The 18494-nt window shown below is 38.1% G+C and overlaps 1 protein-coding gene across 1 annotated transcript; it reads left to right on the top strand.

Moving 5' to 3' along the window:
* The first annotated feature begins 254 nt into the window (after positions 1-254).
* lrrc3b (leucine rich repeat containing 3B) lies at positions 255-14761 on the top strand. Its single transcript, XM_058377321.1, has 2 exons — positions 255-733; positions 7398-14761. Exon 2 carries the CDS (start codon positions 7514-7516, stop codon positions 8297-8299), a length of 786 nt encoding a protein of 261 aa, XP_058233304.1. The 5' UTR covers positions 255-733; positions 7398-7513; the 3' UTR covers positions 8300-14761.
* Positions 14762-18494: the final 3733 nt, after the last annotated feature.

Consider the following 18494-nt stretch of genomic DNA (forward strand, 5'->3'; position numbering starts at 1 on the left):
GTTACATCAAGATTGGCAGATCATTTGGAAGTCTAACATTTTATGCTTTAAATAATATTATATTAAGAGGCAAATGGTGTCCATTGCATGTGTGGTCAGTGTTTGCTTATCATAAAGAGTGGCAATATTTTTAATGTATTTATGTCCTGAAAGTCAAAGCTTGTCTGTAGATCACTCTAGAAAAAAAAAAAAACGTGAAGAACCATCACCGTGTCACGTGACATTATGATCCGGGCACATGCGCTGGCACCTCGAACAGACGGGATGCGCGCGCTCTGAAGACGGCTGCGTGATGATGAGTGGTATATATATTTTTCTTTCTTTCTTTCTTTCCAGGAACCCTGGTGAGAACCCTGTGTCGAGTTGAGAGCCTGGACTCTCACGCTCTGTCTTGGGCGTGAACCTACACACACACACACACATATACACACACACGTCGGCGGCGGCACGTTAGAGGGTGTCGAGACAAGAGTGACTCGGGCAACGCACGCGCCCGTCGGTCCGTTTAAGCGCGCGCCACTCGTATCAGGAGCGCCCCTCCCTTTTCTCTCCCCGGCGACGCCGTGCTCGAGCGTCAACAAACACATTCAAATATGTGAATAAGCAGCGGGCCTTGTCTCTCATCAGGATACGACCGTGCTTCCCTTAAGGACCTCTTTTTTTCCTTTGGTACATCATTCTCTTAAATATGTCAGCGGAATGCACGCGGCGACCGATTGCTGTTTTATCGCAGGTGAGCAAACGCATGTCGCCTGTTGCTCAGATGTCTGTCTGTGCATTGTGTGCATGTGTCTCATTGCAATGCATGAACATTTTACATGCATTTTACCTTATCTAGCATGTATTTCACATGAATACACTGAGTAAGAATCAATCGCGTTATTTATGTGCGCCAGGGCTGTGATATCATATGATGATGAGGATGAGGATGATGATGATGATGATTTATTACCAAAAAATCCAGCTGAACCCTGCCAAATCAATGTCGGTGCTCATCTGGTCTGTACTAGGAAAATGAATTACTTCATCATTAGTGCTTTATCTCTCTTTATTATTTTTTTAACTAGTTGTGAACTTTAGTTAGAAGCTGCTAAATTCTTCATTATTCAGAAGGCATTGAAATACTGCAGTTATGTAAAAAAAAAAAAAAAAAAAAAAAAATCCATCCTGAATATGCTTTCATGCACTGAAAGTGATTTAAGTGTAGGAGACTGGATCTGAAATGGCTCCTGACTCCGATTCTAAGCACCTCTCAGGTTAGAATGCTTCTTTGCACCTAGGGCATCACGTATCCAACAGGGTTTGAGGCTGGAGATCTCAGGAAAACCACTGAGATAAGTTCACACTTAGGGTTACACCCCACCACGATTAGTCCCATTTAACATGTTTGAAAATGTGCCACATTAGTATTAATACTGTGTTTTATGTTCATTTTACATTTTCAAACCTTTACCTATTAAGTATTAAGGACATGTATGGAATAAAAATAGAAAATGAATAGGTTATCAGCGAGAAGTAGAACTGTACAACCACCTACAGTTCACTGGACTTTAATATCTGTCTAAGGAATTTGTTAAAAGTTCTATTATACATCCATGTTAGTCTGAAATGTTACCAGAAAATGACATTCACTGGCCTCTGAATGATCCTAGGAGTGATAATCTTCACCGCTACTTATGTAGATTTTCCTTTTAATTAAATGTATTATTATATTACAGAAATCATACAGAAAGTGTTTTATGCCTAGTAGAGATCCAGTGCATTATTAATTAAATGTTATCAATAAAAAGAGTGTGTGAAAGTGATGGTTTTAGGGTTAAATGCTAGACTAGGCCTGTGACTATTGATTTCTGTTCTGTTATGTTGTGGGAAGTTTAATAATATCAATATAGATGATCGAAAACTATGAGGAAAAACGTTCATCAGCATAAATTTTTTCTCAATCTGAAAAGTCTATAAAAATGGCTTTGGGTGAGATGTAATGAATAAAGGGAGACTAAAAGATCTTATAACAGTTCTTCAACCGTTTTACATGTACTGTAGATTTTAGTAGAATAGAACTCTCTGTGTTTGTAGTCATATGTATCGTAGTAAAGGAAATGTGTTATGCAAAAGCCTACATGAGAGATAATACTGAGGAAAATTCGAAGGGAAAAATGGAATAACATCTCATTTTCGTTTACGAAAACAGAATAATTGCTAATAACCAGCTAAATGTGATGGGCTATCATGGATTTCTATCAAAAGCCTAAAACAAAAAACCTGAATCTAAATTAGATGTCAGAATTAACCCTGATTGATTACGTAGGACAGACGATTAACAGATAGCGTTCAGCATGCTTAGGTACGCAAAAGCCATGCGAGTCTTTCTATTTTTGTACTAAGCATATACATTCTTTCTCACTCAGTTTAATTAGTGAGTAATTCATGCCTCTCTGCTTTCCGAGGCAATTTACTATGGACGTGATTATAATTTCCCCACTGCAAAAAAAAAAAAAAAAAAAATTACAGGTTTATTTTGTCTTTATTTAGAGTTAGAATAAAATGGTCTTGATTGTGTGATCATCTCAACAGTACAGAAGCTGAAGAAAAAATACGCTTCTTCATCACTTAGGTACTTAAACAATTTTGTGTAGTCGCTGGAAAAAAAAGTCTCATGGGAAGGTCACGATCAGGTGAAACACCCAAAGATTTTATATAAAGCTCCTTTTTTTTTTTTTTACAGAGATCTGGAATCAGTTGCAGAAACGTGCTGTTCTACTGCAATGGGTGTGTATCATTTCAGAGTGATGGCACCATACCCACAATCACCCAATGTGGCAGGGGTGTTATGTTTTTCACCTCCTGTGTTTTTTAATACAACAGTGTCAGACACGTCTTGTGCTGGTTAATGAGTTGGAGCCATACTGTGCCCCATGACTAGTTTCTTCATATTTATGAAATAAAATCATTTTTTAAACAACTCATTTCCCGAAAAAACAATAGATGTAGAGTAGTCAAAAAAGCTTTGCATTGAACAAACGCTGATTTGTAACAAGATTTCGATGCATCATCAAGCTAATGGTTTATTATAACCCATTTTGCAGTTCATTGTACAGTGCATTAGGGACTTAATGTGTAACTATATCAGTATGAGGCGATCTTTCCTCGTGAACGACCACACTGGCAATGAAATGCTTTCGCAATTTAATCAATTCAATCTTTTTTCTTCACTATTTGCATATTATGGTTTATGTTGCTGCTTGAATAGGCAAGAACACTCCAAAACCACATCCAGCTAGAAGTCACGGTGGCTGTGTGTCTGATAAAGCAGGGTACCAGCTGAACAAATAACACCATATTGGCCTGGGACCGGGGCCGAGCTGGCCCACGGGGACCTTCAGTAGACACACGCTCTCACACATACACATTCATAGATTGTGTCTAACAGACACATCGAATATATACACACTCATAAAGCTCAAAGAGGCAATTTTAGTTTTCTGATGTGTGGAAACAAAAGCTGGAACAAAGAAATGATTTATTTTCAATGGCTGTAAGTTAGAAATATTATTTTAGGTTCAATCATTTTCTTTTCTCTAAGGTTTACAGGATAAATTGTAATCTGTGATGTAAAGCTGATTCTGAAACAAGCTCACTATTCAAAATGTACTGTTTAGACTTATGAGAACACATTTCTGTTCAAGAATGAGTTTTCCACATTCTTTCCCCCACGTTGATCAGCATAATATAATAGTTAGGCCTACCATGCTTATGAAAAATTAGCTTCCTTTTCTGTTGACGTCTAATATAAACATAACAGTAGTGTAATAAACGGTAGTGTAGTATTCAAATTCCAGCCATTTATCAATATATTCATTAATAAATTAATATAAATGAAAAAGTAAATTACATTCCTCTTTACATTTTAGGAAAAAATCTTAATTATCAAATCAAAAATGAAATTAAATAATAAATGAAACATACATTTTTTCATATACCATTACCTATAAGACCTATTACTAAGGTTTTTTAGTAATAATAAACAATAAACAATAAGCATTGTACTGTAGCAACAATGATGTAAATACAGTTTTAGTAATATAGATATCCTAATAATTATGTTTTGTGACAACACACAGCTCAAATAAGAAATTTCATGAATCAAAATTCAGAAATCATAGCTTTCGGTTGACAGTAATGATTAATATGATGGTAGAGAAATCTTATACAGAAGCATGCTATTGCAGAATTAAATCATTTATCAGCACAAATAATCCTAGTCATGTCAAATAATAGTGATTTGATTGTGCCAGGCTTAAATACAGTAACAAAATGATCTCTTATCAGTGTTGTTTTTTTTTATTTATTTATTTATTATCTTTTCAATTATATACTGGCTCGTACCAAAGGCAATTCTTCACACTAACTGTGTGATGGTTATGTTGCTGGAATAATAACAAGCTCTTTTTCCATTTCCGAAAACCAGCTTCGTTATCATCGTTATCACGAATTTATAATTATTAATTCATGCAAATTGTGTGCACCGCATTGAAAGAAAAAAGCCCTGTAACGTGAAGCTGCTCTTAACATCTGACTCTCTAGGATTTAGACTTTAATGCACTTCGACTCTTGGTTTCCAAACTTCAGGGTAGACACAGTAGCACTAGGTTATAATGTGCTTATTTTAATATGCATGGTATTATTTTTGGACTTCTGAGAGCACTTAGATGGAAGTTATTTTAAAACAGGTATCGATTGTATATGGTCCATCTCTGCACACCATCATCTGATTTCAAGCAGGCGCCAGAATGTCGGTTTGGATCAGTCGACTGTAGATGACTCGACTTGATCCAAACAAATACAACCCTGCCAGAAACACACCTACACACTGGTGACTCCAGACAGCTAAAGTTGAACACCGGGTCTTTCGGGTGGAATTGAGCGTTACAGAACGTGGCAACACTATTTTATTTATTGTAATGCGCTAAGACTTAGAATAGACTAACAAATCTTCAATGTTTGCAAATATTTGGATTTTCAAACACACACTTTAAAGTCTATATTAGAGAAATCTTCTGTAAGGTGAGTTGCAAATGTAATGGAATTCTCAGCAGGTTTTCTCCACTACACGAACCGATGTTCTCTCTGGAGGCGGAGCTAATTTCCAGGCCATAAAATGAATAAAGATATTGAATATACAGTATATTGAAATCGTATAATTGTTCATGATTGGTCTAGAACCATTTCCTAACATTGCAGCCTTTTATTTTACATTGAATTCATCTTCATTTATTAAGGTAAGTGCTTAAAGTGTGTTCTAACCGGTTTTGATTAAATATTTTAATGTTTATTGTGTGTTTTTTGTTATTGCTTCATACCATTTCTACACGTTTATATAGGGTGTGTTTTTATAGCAATATAAGCAACACCCAGGTGGTGTGTAGGTGTGATTTTCCCAAAAAATGACATTCTAAAGTGTTTTATTCTTCTTTACCACAGCGGTTTGTCAATGTTTAAAAAAAAATAAAGACATTCATCACAGATAGATCATACTTGTAAATCTGTTCCATTTACATGTAATGTAAAAAACAAGATCACTTATAACACCTGTAAACAGATCTTCCATCACCACTCTGGATTTCTTCTCTCTTGAGGTTAATAAGAGAAAATAGACTCCTCTGTCCTGAAGATTTCCCAGTGGTGGAAAACATCCTGACCATTACAAAGCAAACTGAGCATTAAATAAACCTTAACCTAAACATTAAATAAACTTTAGTTATTCATATCACATACTAGGCATTTTAATCTGTTTATTTTTACATTTACTATGACAGCAATAAGATATTAGACCGTGAGCATCAATATAAACCTGTGATTTTGTTTGACAGCCTGGAGTCCTGTCTGAGATGTTGTTATAGCATGTTATTTATCACATTCGGATCAATCAGAATCGAAAACTCGCCATCGATTCAAGTCAGGAAAGAATTGAATGGGTTTTTCATTAAAATGCATGTTAACAGTGCTAAATAAATCAAATTGGATTGAACTGAATTGTTTTGGTACAATATAGTAGTACTATAATAGAACTATACACAGGATGTAGTGTAAACTCTTTTACACACACTCACGTCAATGTCTTGAAAAGCATAAGGAAGTGTTTATAAAGCATGACTGCAGTATACACCGAGTGGTATCAATTCGGTACCAACAACAGTGTAAAAATTAACACTTTTTAATAATAATAATTGCCTAGACTTTTTTTCCTCAACACAAGTCAGTGTGTTAGACTGAGAAGTTCTGTACAGTTTGAATATATGAAGCTTCAACAGACACCTGAAATTAGCCTGTAGTGTTAATTGAATTAACAGTTTCAAATGTAGCTGTTTTGCTCTCAGGCTGTTTTAGGACTGTTGTTCCTATGCGAGACGATGCGTATGTCTGTGTATCTTGTCTCCAATGAGTAAGGAAGCCCTTCTGTGCTCACACCTGTCACCCAAGTCGTTGTATTTTGGGGTCTTTTTTTAGCCATATTCATAACTGATCCTGCCCGTCAGGAGCACACATGAATCTGTCACTACTACAGGTTGATGCAGTCATACAGCAATTTAGTAAATCTGATTTGATGAATGTTAAAAAAAAGGCGTACTTGAGCAAGATAATAGATCTAGTTTTTTGGGGTTTTTTTAAGGTCTTGATGCTTTGTCATTCTTTTGCCATTTTCTCTTTTGTCTAATGACATTTTTTCCATCTCTGTACACATATCCCTGCATTTACGCTGGCAGCGATGCAGCACGACAAAGCAGACGGAAGTCATTCATTTTCAATGAGAGGTGGCAATTTATAGCAACAGGAGGCAGAGTGAGTGTTGACGATGTAAATTGGCCAGGGCTAGCAACACAAGGTTTATGCAGAGTGTACGCAAATGAGCCATGGAGGGTTAGTGGTGCGCCCTTTCCCCCCCCCAGGCTGTGCAACATTATCCGGGGATTTCGTCTCAAGACTGTTACAGGTTTTAGCACCTAAACCTGACCTAAAATAGAACAACAACACAAAATTGCAAAGAAATAATGTTTTCAGCTAATACTGTCACTTGTAGGTGGTGTTTTGCTGCATGAATACAGATATAGACATTCTTTACATACAGTACATCTAATTTGTGGTGAAAATAGACAGATATCTCATTTCTTTGGACAAACACATCTGGTGGTTAAATCTGTGATGTTTTATATGATCTGTAGTTAGCTATGTAGATTGTGTGGCCATAATACACGGCTCAGCAGGAAAACCATAACAACCAGCAATTAACATACAGTTAAAAATGATTGCCAGTGCAAATACTGATGAAATCTCCTTGAAAATTCACCACACTTTCAATGCATACATATACTGAAATGTAATGTCTTTCACACACACAGGCCTGAGTGGAGAATGAGAGTGCCGTGGCTCGGCGTGACCACTTGCGCCACTATGGGCCTGGCATGATTGGTCCGGCTAGCTGGCAGCGGCGGGATTATGCTGACGTGCGTCCAGCATGACTCCGCTGGACCTGTGGCTCTCGCGCTCCATCCCCATGTGCCTCCTGCTGCAGAGCCTGGTGCTCATGGCCCTCTGCTTCCCATCGGCCAGCATGTGCCCCAAAGGGTGTGTGTGTCAGCGGGCCGAGTACCCGCCCTATGGCCTCAACGTAACCTGCAGCCTGGCGGAGCTCAAGGAGATCCCATCGGACCTACCTGCAGATACGGTGCTCCTCCAACTGGATCGCAACCAAATCCATGCTGTGCCTGAGCGCGCCTTCCAGGACCTGAGGATGTTACGCAGGCTGAACCTGTCCCATAATTCAGTGGAGACGTTAGGCGAGAGTGCTTTTGTTGGCCTGGAGACCTCGCTGGAGCTTCTCGACTTGTCACACAATCGCATTGTGAGCGTGCACAAGGATGCATTCGCACGGCTGAAGGCGCGCGTACTGGTGCACGACAACCCATGGCACTGCGACTGTGCGTTGCAGCAAGCTCTCGGTGGCATGGCGCACAATCATGAAGCGGCTGCGCGCGTCCTGTGTCGCAGCTCTGAGCTGAGGGACCAGGAGGGACGTCCGTTCCTGGCAGTGGACGCTGATTTGTGCAACCTGGCCAGGCGCACCACCGACTACGCCATGCTGGTGACCATGTTCGGCTGGTTCGCCATGGTCATCTCCTATGTCGTCTACTACGTCAGGCAGAACCAGGAGGATGCACGGCGCCACCTGGAGTACCTCAAGTCTCTACCGAGCAAACCCAGGAAGCCAGACGAACCAGAGGACATCAGCACCGTGATGTGATGTCATTGTTTACGCCAATAAGGCCTTGACTAAGCGGGTGGAGAAAAAAATAGGGGCGAAAATTCTGATTTCGGAGAGCAATTCAATCTTATTCAAGCTAAGACACCAACCATAGATGTAGTCTAATACTTAACATGTGTCTTCTCTTTTTCCAGTTGTGCATTACTGTTATAAAGTATTTAGGTCAGATTTGTAATACTTTTCCTAACTCTTCCTGTGTCCACAAGAGATTTTAACTTTAAAGGTGGCATTAGTATAATAATCGCTAGCTCTTTAAAAAGGAGATGGTGTAAATGTCCTGCTTCAGACATTGGAACGAGTGGTTTTATGTTCCAGCTGGTAAAATGCAATCAAAAGTACATATAATACTCTACCCATATCTATAAACAGTTGTTAAACACCTTTATGACCAGTACAGGTATTTTGGTATTCCGATCTCAGGTTTAAATGTCGAGATGACTTTTAAAACCCCAAAAGTGTTTTGTTTTGAATTTTAATAGGAAACTTATTTACGTGGCCTCTTCTAACAGATGGGTATAGATGATATTGTTCAGGATGTGGTGTTTAAAAACGCATGAAAAAAAAAACATTTGATTCCCTTTAAACTCCATAGACTTTATTAGCTAATTGATAATCAAAGAAGAAAGGGCACAGTGCTTCGGAAACTGAAATTTGGACGTTTCTTCCAACCTTCTGAAAAAGGTCATGTTTACGTAATCTCCATTACCTCACTGTTGTTAATCTGTGCTTGTTGAGCAGTGTAATCCTAGAGTGTCAATGTTGATTTCTTTGTGCTCCAGAGAGCCTTAGCGGTGACACAGAGTCAATATTTTTTGTCTTGGGTCTTCACAGGCTGGCAGCCAGGCTCATTATTGGTGTCTGTAATATCCCTCATGTATACAACAGCCATCATCAACTTCATATTAGCCATCAATATTATGAACAAAGCGGCTGGAATGAGTAATGGGTTTTTCCGTGAAATGAAATGCAAAAATGAAACCTCCGGCTCACACACCGATTTCCATATTGCTTCCCCGTTCCGGAGGTGAGACCTGCATAGTAATTATGGGATGTCATAAGAAGAACGATGAGGGCAATGTGGTCAGTCTGTCTAACATCATCATGTGCATACAGTAATGTGAACAGCTAATTGCAGCTGTCAGTCTCCTGATGGGCCATACTCACTGCCACCTCAATGGTCCAGCAAACCAGGAAGCAACAAATGACACAGAGATAATAGGTATAGAAAGAAGGTGGTAAGGATGAATAATAAAAAAAAAAAAGAAAAACTCGATAATTCAGTTTCCTCCTCTCTACACCCTCAGAAAATAAGCGTATCCTATTCTTGTCGCTTTGGTGCTACTTTCCAAGGTACATCTTTTGTTCATTTGGTCTACATTCACACTACCTGGCTGAAGTAACACAAATCCAATTATCTGCTTTTTATCTGACGCCGATTTGATTGACACTAAAATTTGATGTTTTCAAATCAGACCTTTGTGAATGAGAACTGTCAGATTGTTGGCTTTTCCGTGATGCACACTAAATGTGATTAATTAAAGCAGCAAGAAATGTGTGACATTTAAGGATATTTCGGGAAATGAATTGACTGCCGAACCCAAGTAGCTTTTGAAACAATTGCCTAAGAAATGGCAAAACATGGCCCGGGAAAAAAAAAACGAATGTGGCTACAATGCCAAAGAATCACACTCCCGTATAAATACTCTGTGAATCCCTCCACAGCGCGGTCCCAACATTGCTGGCTCCTGTCCCGTACCCACACATCTCTCGGCACAGCAGTGTCAGTAATAGCTGCAAAAACAGCAAAAGCTAGCCATCTGGCTTTTTTTTGCCTTCTCGACCCGATCATGTGCAGCTGCCGAGCTGTTTCCTGACCCCCAGACAAACTGACACAGGTTTGGGCTACTAGCATATTCATTTGTTGCTTCTACTATGATGGAATGCGTCACAAATATTACTTTGTTCTTTGTGACACAAAATATGTGATATGTTGTGTGTTTAAAGACCGTTGCACAATCACGGATGTGAACCAAGAGAAAAAAATCTTGTAAAGTGAATGCAACCTTAGCAGGTAACTTTTACCTAGAATATTGCATGTAGTGTACCATCTTAGCTTTATTCTTAAAAAAAACTAATTACAATCAATTTATGTAGCTTAAATCAATTAAAGGTATATTATATCCACATGACCAGGTAAAAGGTACATATTGAAAGTACAAAAGATGTACCCTCGACGGTTCCACCCCACTAACAAAGAAAAGTACTATCTTTCCGAGAGGGTTTTAGCTACGAGGTGCTTTAAGCATAATCCTTTCAATACAAGTCCTAACTGATTGTGTTTACAGTTCTATACTGTGTTTTTCGAGTTAACGCTGGTGTAAAGAGGACGGAAGTAGATGGAGATCCCTTTAAAGCATTGTTGTTGAATGTCTGTTGCCTTGTCTTGCAGAAGAAGTTCCACATACATACACACACACACACACCGTGTAGTGCTTAAGAGTGACAGGAGCTACCGTTCAATGCATAATCCACAATGAAACACGGTGTAGCCAAGGACTCGGGAGATTTTTATAAGTGCCTGAAATAACTCGTCTTTCAATATCCCGTTTAACCGTCAGCCATACATTCTGTCATTCCTGATTTACGCTCAGCTGATTCATGCATGCCTGGCCTTAGGGACATTTTCTTCTTTCCAAATGTTTTCTACACAGACACTACAAGAGAGAAAGGCTGAAGGAAAAATCGTAGAGTGGCATGTGGAGTTAATGGCTTCGGCTTCGTTTCTGTCAGGAGACAGTAGAAGAAAGAACGGATCACGGTGTGATTTTTTTAAATTTATTTATTTTCCATTCCTGTTTTACACTTTTAATTTTCCCAGTATAATTTTTCTACCTGGTAAACATCAACCTGTCTTCTGTTTTAAAGTAGTAATCTGATTTTGAAGACCTGAACACTGAATACTACTGATGGTACATCACATTAGAAGTGCATGTAGAGGAGAAAATGAAATAATAAAAAAAGACTCTGGCTTGGGGGAAAATGGTCTCCATTCATCTTGTACTGTGTTCATGAGGTATTCGTAAATGCAAAAAAAAAAAAAAACCCTCTTCACGAAATGCATAATTTCAGAATGACACCGATCTTGTTAATGACCTGTTATTTTACATTATTGTGAATTATTTAGTGCACTTGTGTTGCCAGAGAGCCTCTGGATGACCCTACAAATACCATTCTAGCAGATTGTGTTTATAAAGCCACATGGCACACATACACTGTGTAATGGTCATTCTCATATGACAGAGTGTTTTTATTTTTATGAACCAATCTCGTCAGGAAAACGTGTCGAAATTTGCATTTGGCAGTAATAGTGGTCCTCAAATGCATAATAAAAGATCATGAATAAACCATGGAGTGAATGCTGATGAGGGGGCAGTCAGGACCGAATTGTGTTTGAAGTGATACGAGAGCCGAATTGTCAATGGTTTCGCTAAAAGCATCAATACGGGACTACATGAATGCTGCTGTCTCACTGATGTTGATGGCTCACCATTTGAAGCTCGGTTGCATATTAATAGCGTCTCAGCTAGCTCTGAATAATAAATTTCCCTAAAATTACACTTCGGATAGGATCTATTTTTAGCACGCAGGACCATGTCATACATCATGGTTATTGTCCAAGAAGAACAAATTACAGTCTACAGACATGCCGTCTAACATATTTCTGGCCTACCAACAGGAGAGAGCATTTACAAAAGAAATTACAGCAGGAACCAGAAATTAAGTTCTAAAATAAACTGTCAGAAGTTAACTTGTGCAGTCTGCGCAAGTCGTGTTTAAATATGGAAAACCTTTATGCTCCATAGTTACTTATGTGCATATGCTTATGCAATTACAGCCTCTTTACATAAAGACTGAATGAAAGAGCTTGATAAAGGCCCACGATTCAGCACTTTGCTTGTTATCTCTGCCTTGATGGCTGTTTATGCTTCAGATTTATGGCAGTAATTAAGAGCCGTTCTCCTGGAAAGTGTTCTCGGGGGTTTTTTGTACATTTTTGCAAATGAAATGAGACATCAAACAGCTCCTCGTTTTGGAGGATGCCTTGAAATTTGAATCGTTCCCAAAGAAAAATGACACAGGCCTTCAAAGAAGTGTTACATAAGGCATAAAACATGACGGGGTGTGCTGTTCTAGGAAAATAATCAAAGGCCTGTAAAGAAGAGGAGTTAATGGTAACAGCCTAAAATTGAGCCAAAGTGAATTATTGCACACCAATTTGCCATTTGTTTTATTTATTAAAGTACAGATATATATATTTTTATATGATTCTAGCTGGGCAGTTGTTGCCTCACAGCAAGAAGGTCCTGGGTTCAAGTCCCGGGTTCCAACAGGCAGGGGCCTTTCTGTGTGGAGTTTGCATGTTGTTTACTCAGTCCAAAAGCATGTACATCAGGTTTGATTGATAATTCTAAATTGCCCGTGAGTGTATGTGGTTGTCTGTCTATATGTGGCCCTGTGATGGACTGGTGACCTGTCCAGGGTGTACCCCTGGTGTGCTGGGATAGGCTCCAGCAGATCCCCGTGACCCTAATTAGGAATAAATGGGTACTGTATAGAATATTGGATGGATGGGTGATTTGAGCTACTTTTACTGTTATGGATTATCCATGATACAAGTTGTTACATCATAGTAGTTTTTAAAAAGTATTTTCCTCAGCAACCACACCTTTCTTTTTTCTCTCTATTCATGTTACTAAAATAAAAAAATACAGCTTGCCGTAATTGCAATGAAAGCACAATGTCCTCAGTCATAAAGATTGTTGGAAAACTTTTTTGGAAAATTTAAAAGAAAGAAAAAAATGACAGCTCTGTTATAAAGTGCTGACACTGATGACTCCTTCCAAAAATGCTTTTCCCCTTATACCATATCAACAATTACATATATTAATTTGTTATTACTATAGAAACCGTAACATATTGGAACAAACTTATTAATAGATTTGCAGCAACAGTGCTTGTCAGATTTTAGACTTCTACAATGTAATAAGTTATAAACCAGACTGATGCAAATGCCTTCAATCGGTGGCAATGGATGGACCTCTTTCAACAGATTGCACAAGGTCTTCAAATATAACAAATCACGATGGTCTGACCTTGCTTCTGCATTCATGATGCTTACAGAGAGTAAGTCCAGTCCAGTCCATCTTTGTTATCTTACCCCTGCAATGGAAAATTGTGTTCTCACATGCATTAAAAAAACCTGCTTATTTAAAGGTTCTTTGAATATTTAAGGTGAAGACATACCTTTTATTTCTTCATCCTTCTTTTTTAACTTTTTTTGTAACCAGTAATAAGCTCTTCCCTTTCAAACCATGCGACTTGAGAGAGTTTTTATTGTTATTTTCACCTCTGGACTTTTGTTTTCAAGTCTCCGAGTGACCAGTGCGCAGCAACACGGTGCCGGCTTCGTTTATACCAGAGATATGCTTGCCGCACTGCTACCGGCCCGCATAGTTGACCCTACTTTATATTGGTTTAAGGAATTTCCCCCTGGGATTAATAAAGTTCTTTGAATCTTGAATCTTGAATACCTAGGACTTCTTTTGATAAGGAAGCCCTCAGTTTTAGGGTTCTGCCCAAAAGAAATGATGGGTTCCTCCAGAAGGACAATAACTCAACCTTTTTTCCACCAGGATCAGTTCTTCCTTCTGTTTACCTGCTCAATTTAAGTATTATTCATGGTTTTTTAGTTATATTGTTTAGAATGACCTTGTCATTCAAATCAAAATAACAAAATATGAAATATCATGAAGGCTTAAATATTTTTACATTCCCTGCACACTCCCTATTGAAATCTAACCTTGCCAGAAAAAAAAAAGTTTTGTCTAGCATCCCCCAGAAGGTTCTGTGTTTTCACGAGACATGTTTTATGTATAAACCTAGAACAGAGGTTTACCCTTTTTAAAATATTTGAAGACGAACTTGTTTTGAAATGGGAAAGAGTTTTTAAGCTTCTTTATCAGCAGACAAAGAAATCTTGATTTTGATCTAGAAGCCTCGGGTGACAATGGCTAAGAAAGATTCTGTGTATAAGGAAGAAACCCTGAGAGGAACCAGAAACAAAAGGGAACTCGTCCTCTTCTGGGCGACATTGGATATAGTGTAGAAAGAAAAAAAAAGTTTTGGGGATTGGATATGAAATGAAAGCACTTTTGTTATAGCATTCAACACAAAATCTTAAAGGCTGGAAACATCAAATGGAAACCTGTTAGTGGGTTTTCTTCCCAATCCAACCTCCTGAAGGACAAATGAAAGAAATCTTTAATATTTATTAAGAATTTAAGAGTGTATTAATAAGAATTTTTATTAATTGTTCTAGTTTTATGAATAAATGTAATTACACTATACAGTTATAGTCAAATCTATCTATCTATCTATCTATCTATCTATCTATCTATCTATCTATCTATCTATCTATCTATCTATCTATCGGTACAACACTAAATACCAAACAATAATCACAAGCAGTCAAAATATCATGTACATATCATGTGATTATTGACAAAACGTGTTCACTTACTGCTGAACAGCATTCTTACTGTGTCCTTTATGTCTAATAAATAAAAAAGTTTTAAAATACTATTCTAATATTTACATTTACATGTATGGTATTTCGCTGAAACCCTGATCCAGTGCTCTATCAATAAATACATCCTCAGACTGGTTCACTAGGTCAAAGCTTAAAAATACCATCAGTCTAAAAAACTCTGTTGGGATGTTTTATAGTAAGAAAAGCATACAGACAACACTTTATTTTTAATAGAGTGCCAATTTAAGTACTTCGGGAAAAGCTAAGTCTTCAGTTGTCTTTTGAAGACTGTCAGTGACTCAGCTGTTCAAACATCTAGGGGAAGTTTGTTCCACTCCCTAGGCACCAGAACAGAGAAGAGTATTAAAGCATGTCTTCCTTGCACCCTGAGAAATGGTGGGACCAGTCGAGCAGCGCAGGAGGATCGGAGGGACGTGGTGGAGTGCGGGTGTGATAACTGCTTTGAGGTAAGAGTAGTCCATTTTTGGCTTTGAACGCAAGCATCAGTGTTTGAAATCTGATGAAGGCAGCTACAGGAAGCCAGTGGAGGAAGTGTAGCAAAGGGGCGGTGTGGGAAATGTAGGAAGGTTGAAATCAAGTCAGACGGCTGCATTCTGAATCAGTTGCAGAGGGCGAAAGGTGCTCAGAGGCAGACCTGTCAGGAGTGAATTGCAGTAGTCTGGTCTTGAAATAACACGAGACTTGACAAACACCTCAGTTGACCTGAGTGGATAGAAATGGACGAATTCGTCTGATGTTGTAAAGGACAAACCGGCATTAGAGTGTCAGATTTGCAGTGCAAGAAGAAGAAGAGAACAGTTGCATGCAGAGACTAAAGGTAAGGTCAGTGAGTTTTCCAGGAAGATCCTGATGTGGAGACAAATCATCTATGCTGAACAGCAGTTCAGTTTCACTGGGATTAAGTTTCAGCAGTCGTCCATGATGAGATGTCTGCCAGACATGCTGAGATCTGAACGAAAACATAAGTGATTGTCTAAGGGAGGGAAGGAGACAAGGTGCTAAGTGTCATCTGCCTAGCAGTGGTATGAAAACCCCTGTGAGGATATAACCTCACCAATATGCTACAAAATTCTACATTTCTATTACAGTATAATATTTGCCTCATATTTCTAAAAGGCAAAAGAACATTTTTAACCTATTCCATTCACCTTCAAATGTGAACCTTTGACTATTAAAAAATATAATCCTAACTATCAGCTAGTAACCTAAGCTTTACTTCACTCATGTTAATCATATAGTGGTTATATATAAATAAATATAAATATATTCATTCACTGTTAATCATATGGTTTTACTCTAAATATTTCGTTAAAAAAAGGTTATATGTCTCTTCTAAATATTAAAGGGGATAGGCAGTATAAAATACACACACACACACAGACACACACACACACACATACCATACACTACCTGCATATCCCTTCTACACTAGGCCTAATTTATTTTTAAACAATTGTGCAATATGCTTTATCATAGTCTCATCCATTAAGATAGTACTCTGTATGAAAAATGAAGCCGCTGTTCCTGCTTGAGATTGGATTGAGCTAAAATTAAATGATTAATATTGTATATAAGGGAGGGAATAAGCTTTCTAACTCTAGGCAATGCATGAACAATTTGAAATGCCTAAATCCATCACTGATAGAGTTAGATGGATCTAACCTAATCAAAACTGAAAGAGTAAACAGACTGGCTCAGTCAGGAAGTGATGGTGGGAGTCTGTACTTATGATAAATTGTGGAATAAATTTGCGTTTGCATCCGAGTCTAATGTTCCAAAAGGATCTTATCCAATCAAAATCTGTGATAACAATTCAACCTAAATACAAAGTGTGAGACAAATATATATATTTTTTTAGCATTTTTGCTTATTGTAGTCCATAATATAGTGCTGTCTAACTCCACTGCAATGCTGTGTTTTGTAATTCCTCTATTCCAACATCCATGGCTAAAACATCAGCTAATTATCAAGCTTAGCAAATGTGATAGAGAAAAGAAAATCAAGAATATGCTGATTTAGGTCCCAAGGATTAAACCTGAGAACCAGTGGGTTTGTATTAGTATTCATGATCATTTCTGGTATAATGGTCTCCAATTAGCCATGTGCAGTTCATCATTTTTGGGTTGCTAATTTCTGGATAAGGACCCTGAGTCTACTTAGCAGCAGCTCTTTAATATTCCGAATAGCTTCGTGCAGCAGAGGAGGAACAGGAAGTTTATGATGCTGTTCTTAGTCAGTCTAGCATGTCTACTCACAGCTAGAAGCAGATACCTCTAGCTATTTTCAATAACATATTTGAATATATGTATTTGAAATGTGTTAAATATGTGAATATATTTATATATTCTTAAAGATTGTAGTTTGGGGCCTCCCCGTGCCTGTGTGGGTTTACTCTGGGTACTCCGGTTTCCTCCCACAATCCAAAAACATGTAGGTTGTTTGGTAATTCTAAATCGCCCATAACAGTGTGTGTGAGTGTGTGTGGTTGTCTGTCTATATGTGGCCCTGTGATGGCAACCTGTCCAGGGTGTACCCCTGCCTTTCACCAAATGTGTGGTGGGATAGGTTCCAGCAGATCCCTGTGACCCTAATTAGAAATAAAAATGGATGGATGGATAGATGGATGGATTGATGGATGGATGGATGGATGGATAGTTTGGGGCTCAGTGGGACCAGAAATCCTAATTAAGTCCCTGTCTACCCACCAACAATTTTCATTTATAATATTATCCAAACATGGCCTTATTCAGTATTTATCTAAGGACTTCCTAGTATTATTACAGAATTATAACCATAGTGGCTTTTCACTATTCATCCAAGGCAATTCATTCTACTGAGCAGTCTTCAAAATGTTATTCCATTTCAGTAAGCACACACACACACACTTATCCCTTTGGTAAATCCTTGTTGTCATCCTAGTTCTGTTTATTAGCTCAATACTAGCTCAGAGATGTTTACATTTATACATCTGGCATCCACACTTTATTCTTTATTTATACACTTTATATAAAGTGAATTACAACTGAAAGAGAAGTGAAGGTTAACAGCCTCTTTTGCAGTTAAATTTACCAGCTTTTGGAAGTTCAGTACTCAATACAGATACCAATAACAAGCATTACACCATGTAAATCCACACCTCTGTTCATTTTCAGTGTGTTTTAGAACACACATGGTTGACCTATTAGATGTGGAATTGTAATGTCTAATTTTGAAATCTATCAAGATGTTCTACTGTCTATCAAGTGTTGTACTGTAGTTGCTCGAACAGATGCTCATGATTCAACTCATTTCATATACAGCGATTTAAATTCTGCTTCACCATGGGGTGAATCATCTAAAATGGATGTAGCATTGTATAAAAATAGTTGTTGTTGTTGTTGTTGTCCTTCGGTTGCCACAGCGGATCATCTGTTCATCATATTTGATCTCAGCACAGGTTTACGCGTAAAAGTAATTCATCTAAAATATGTTGTGACACCAAGGTTTAACTTTGACATTCAAACCTCAAGCTATTTTAAAATATACTGTATTATCTAGGTATATTAAATTTTTAACACATTACAG

Source organism: Hemibagrus wyckioides, linkage group LG24 (genome assembly GCF_019097595.1).
Source record: "Hemibagrus wyckioides isolate EC202008001 linkage group LG24, SWU_Hwy_1.0, whole genome shotgun sequence".
Classification (NCBI taxonomy): domain Eukaryota; kingdom Metazoa; phylum Chordata; class Actinopteri; order Siluriformes; family Bagridae; genus Hemibagrus; species Hemibagrus wyckioides.

Coding starts and splice junctions, on each gene's coding strand:
- lrrc3b (XM_058377321.1), top strand. CDS start 7,514: ATGACTCCGCTGGACCTGTGGCTCTCGCGCTCCATCCCCATGTGCCTC.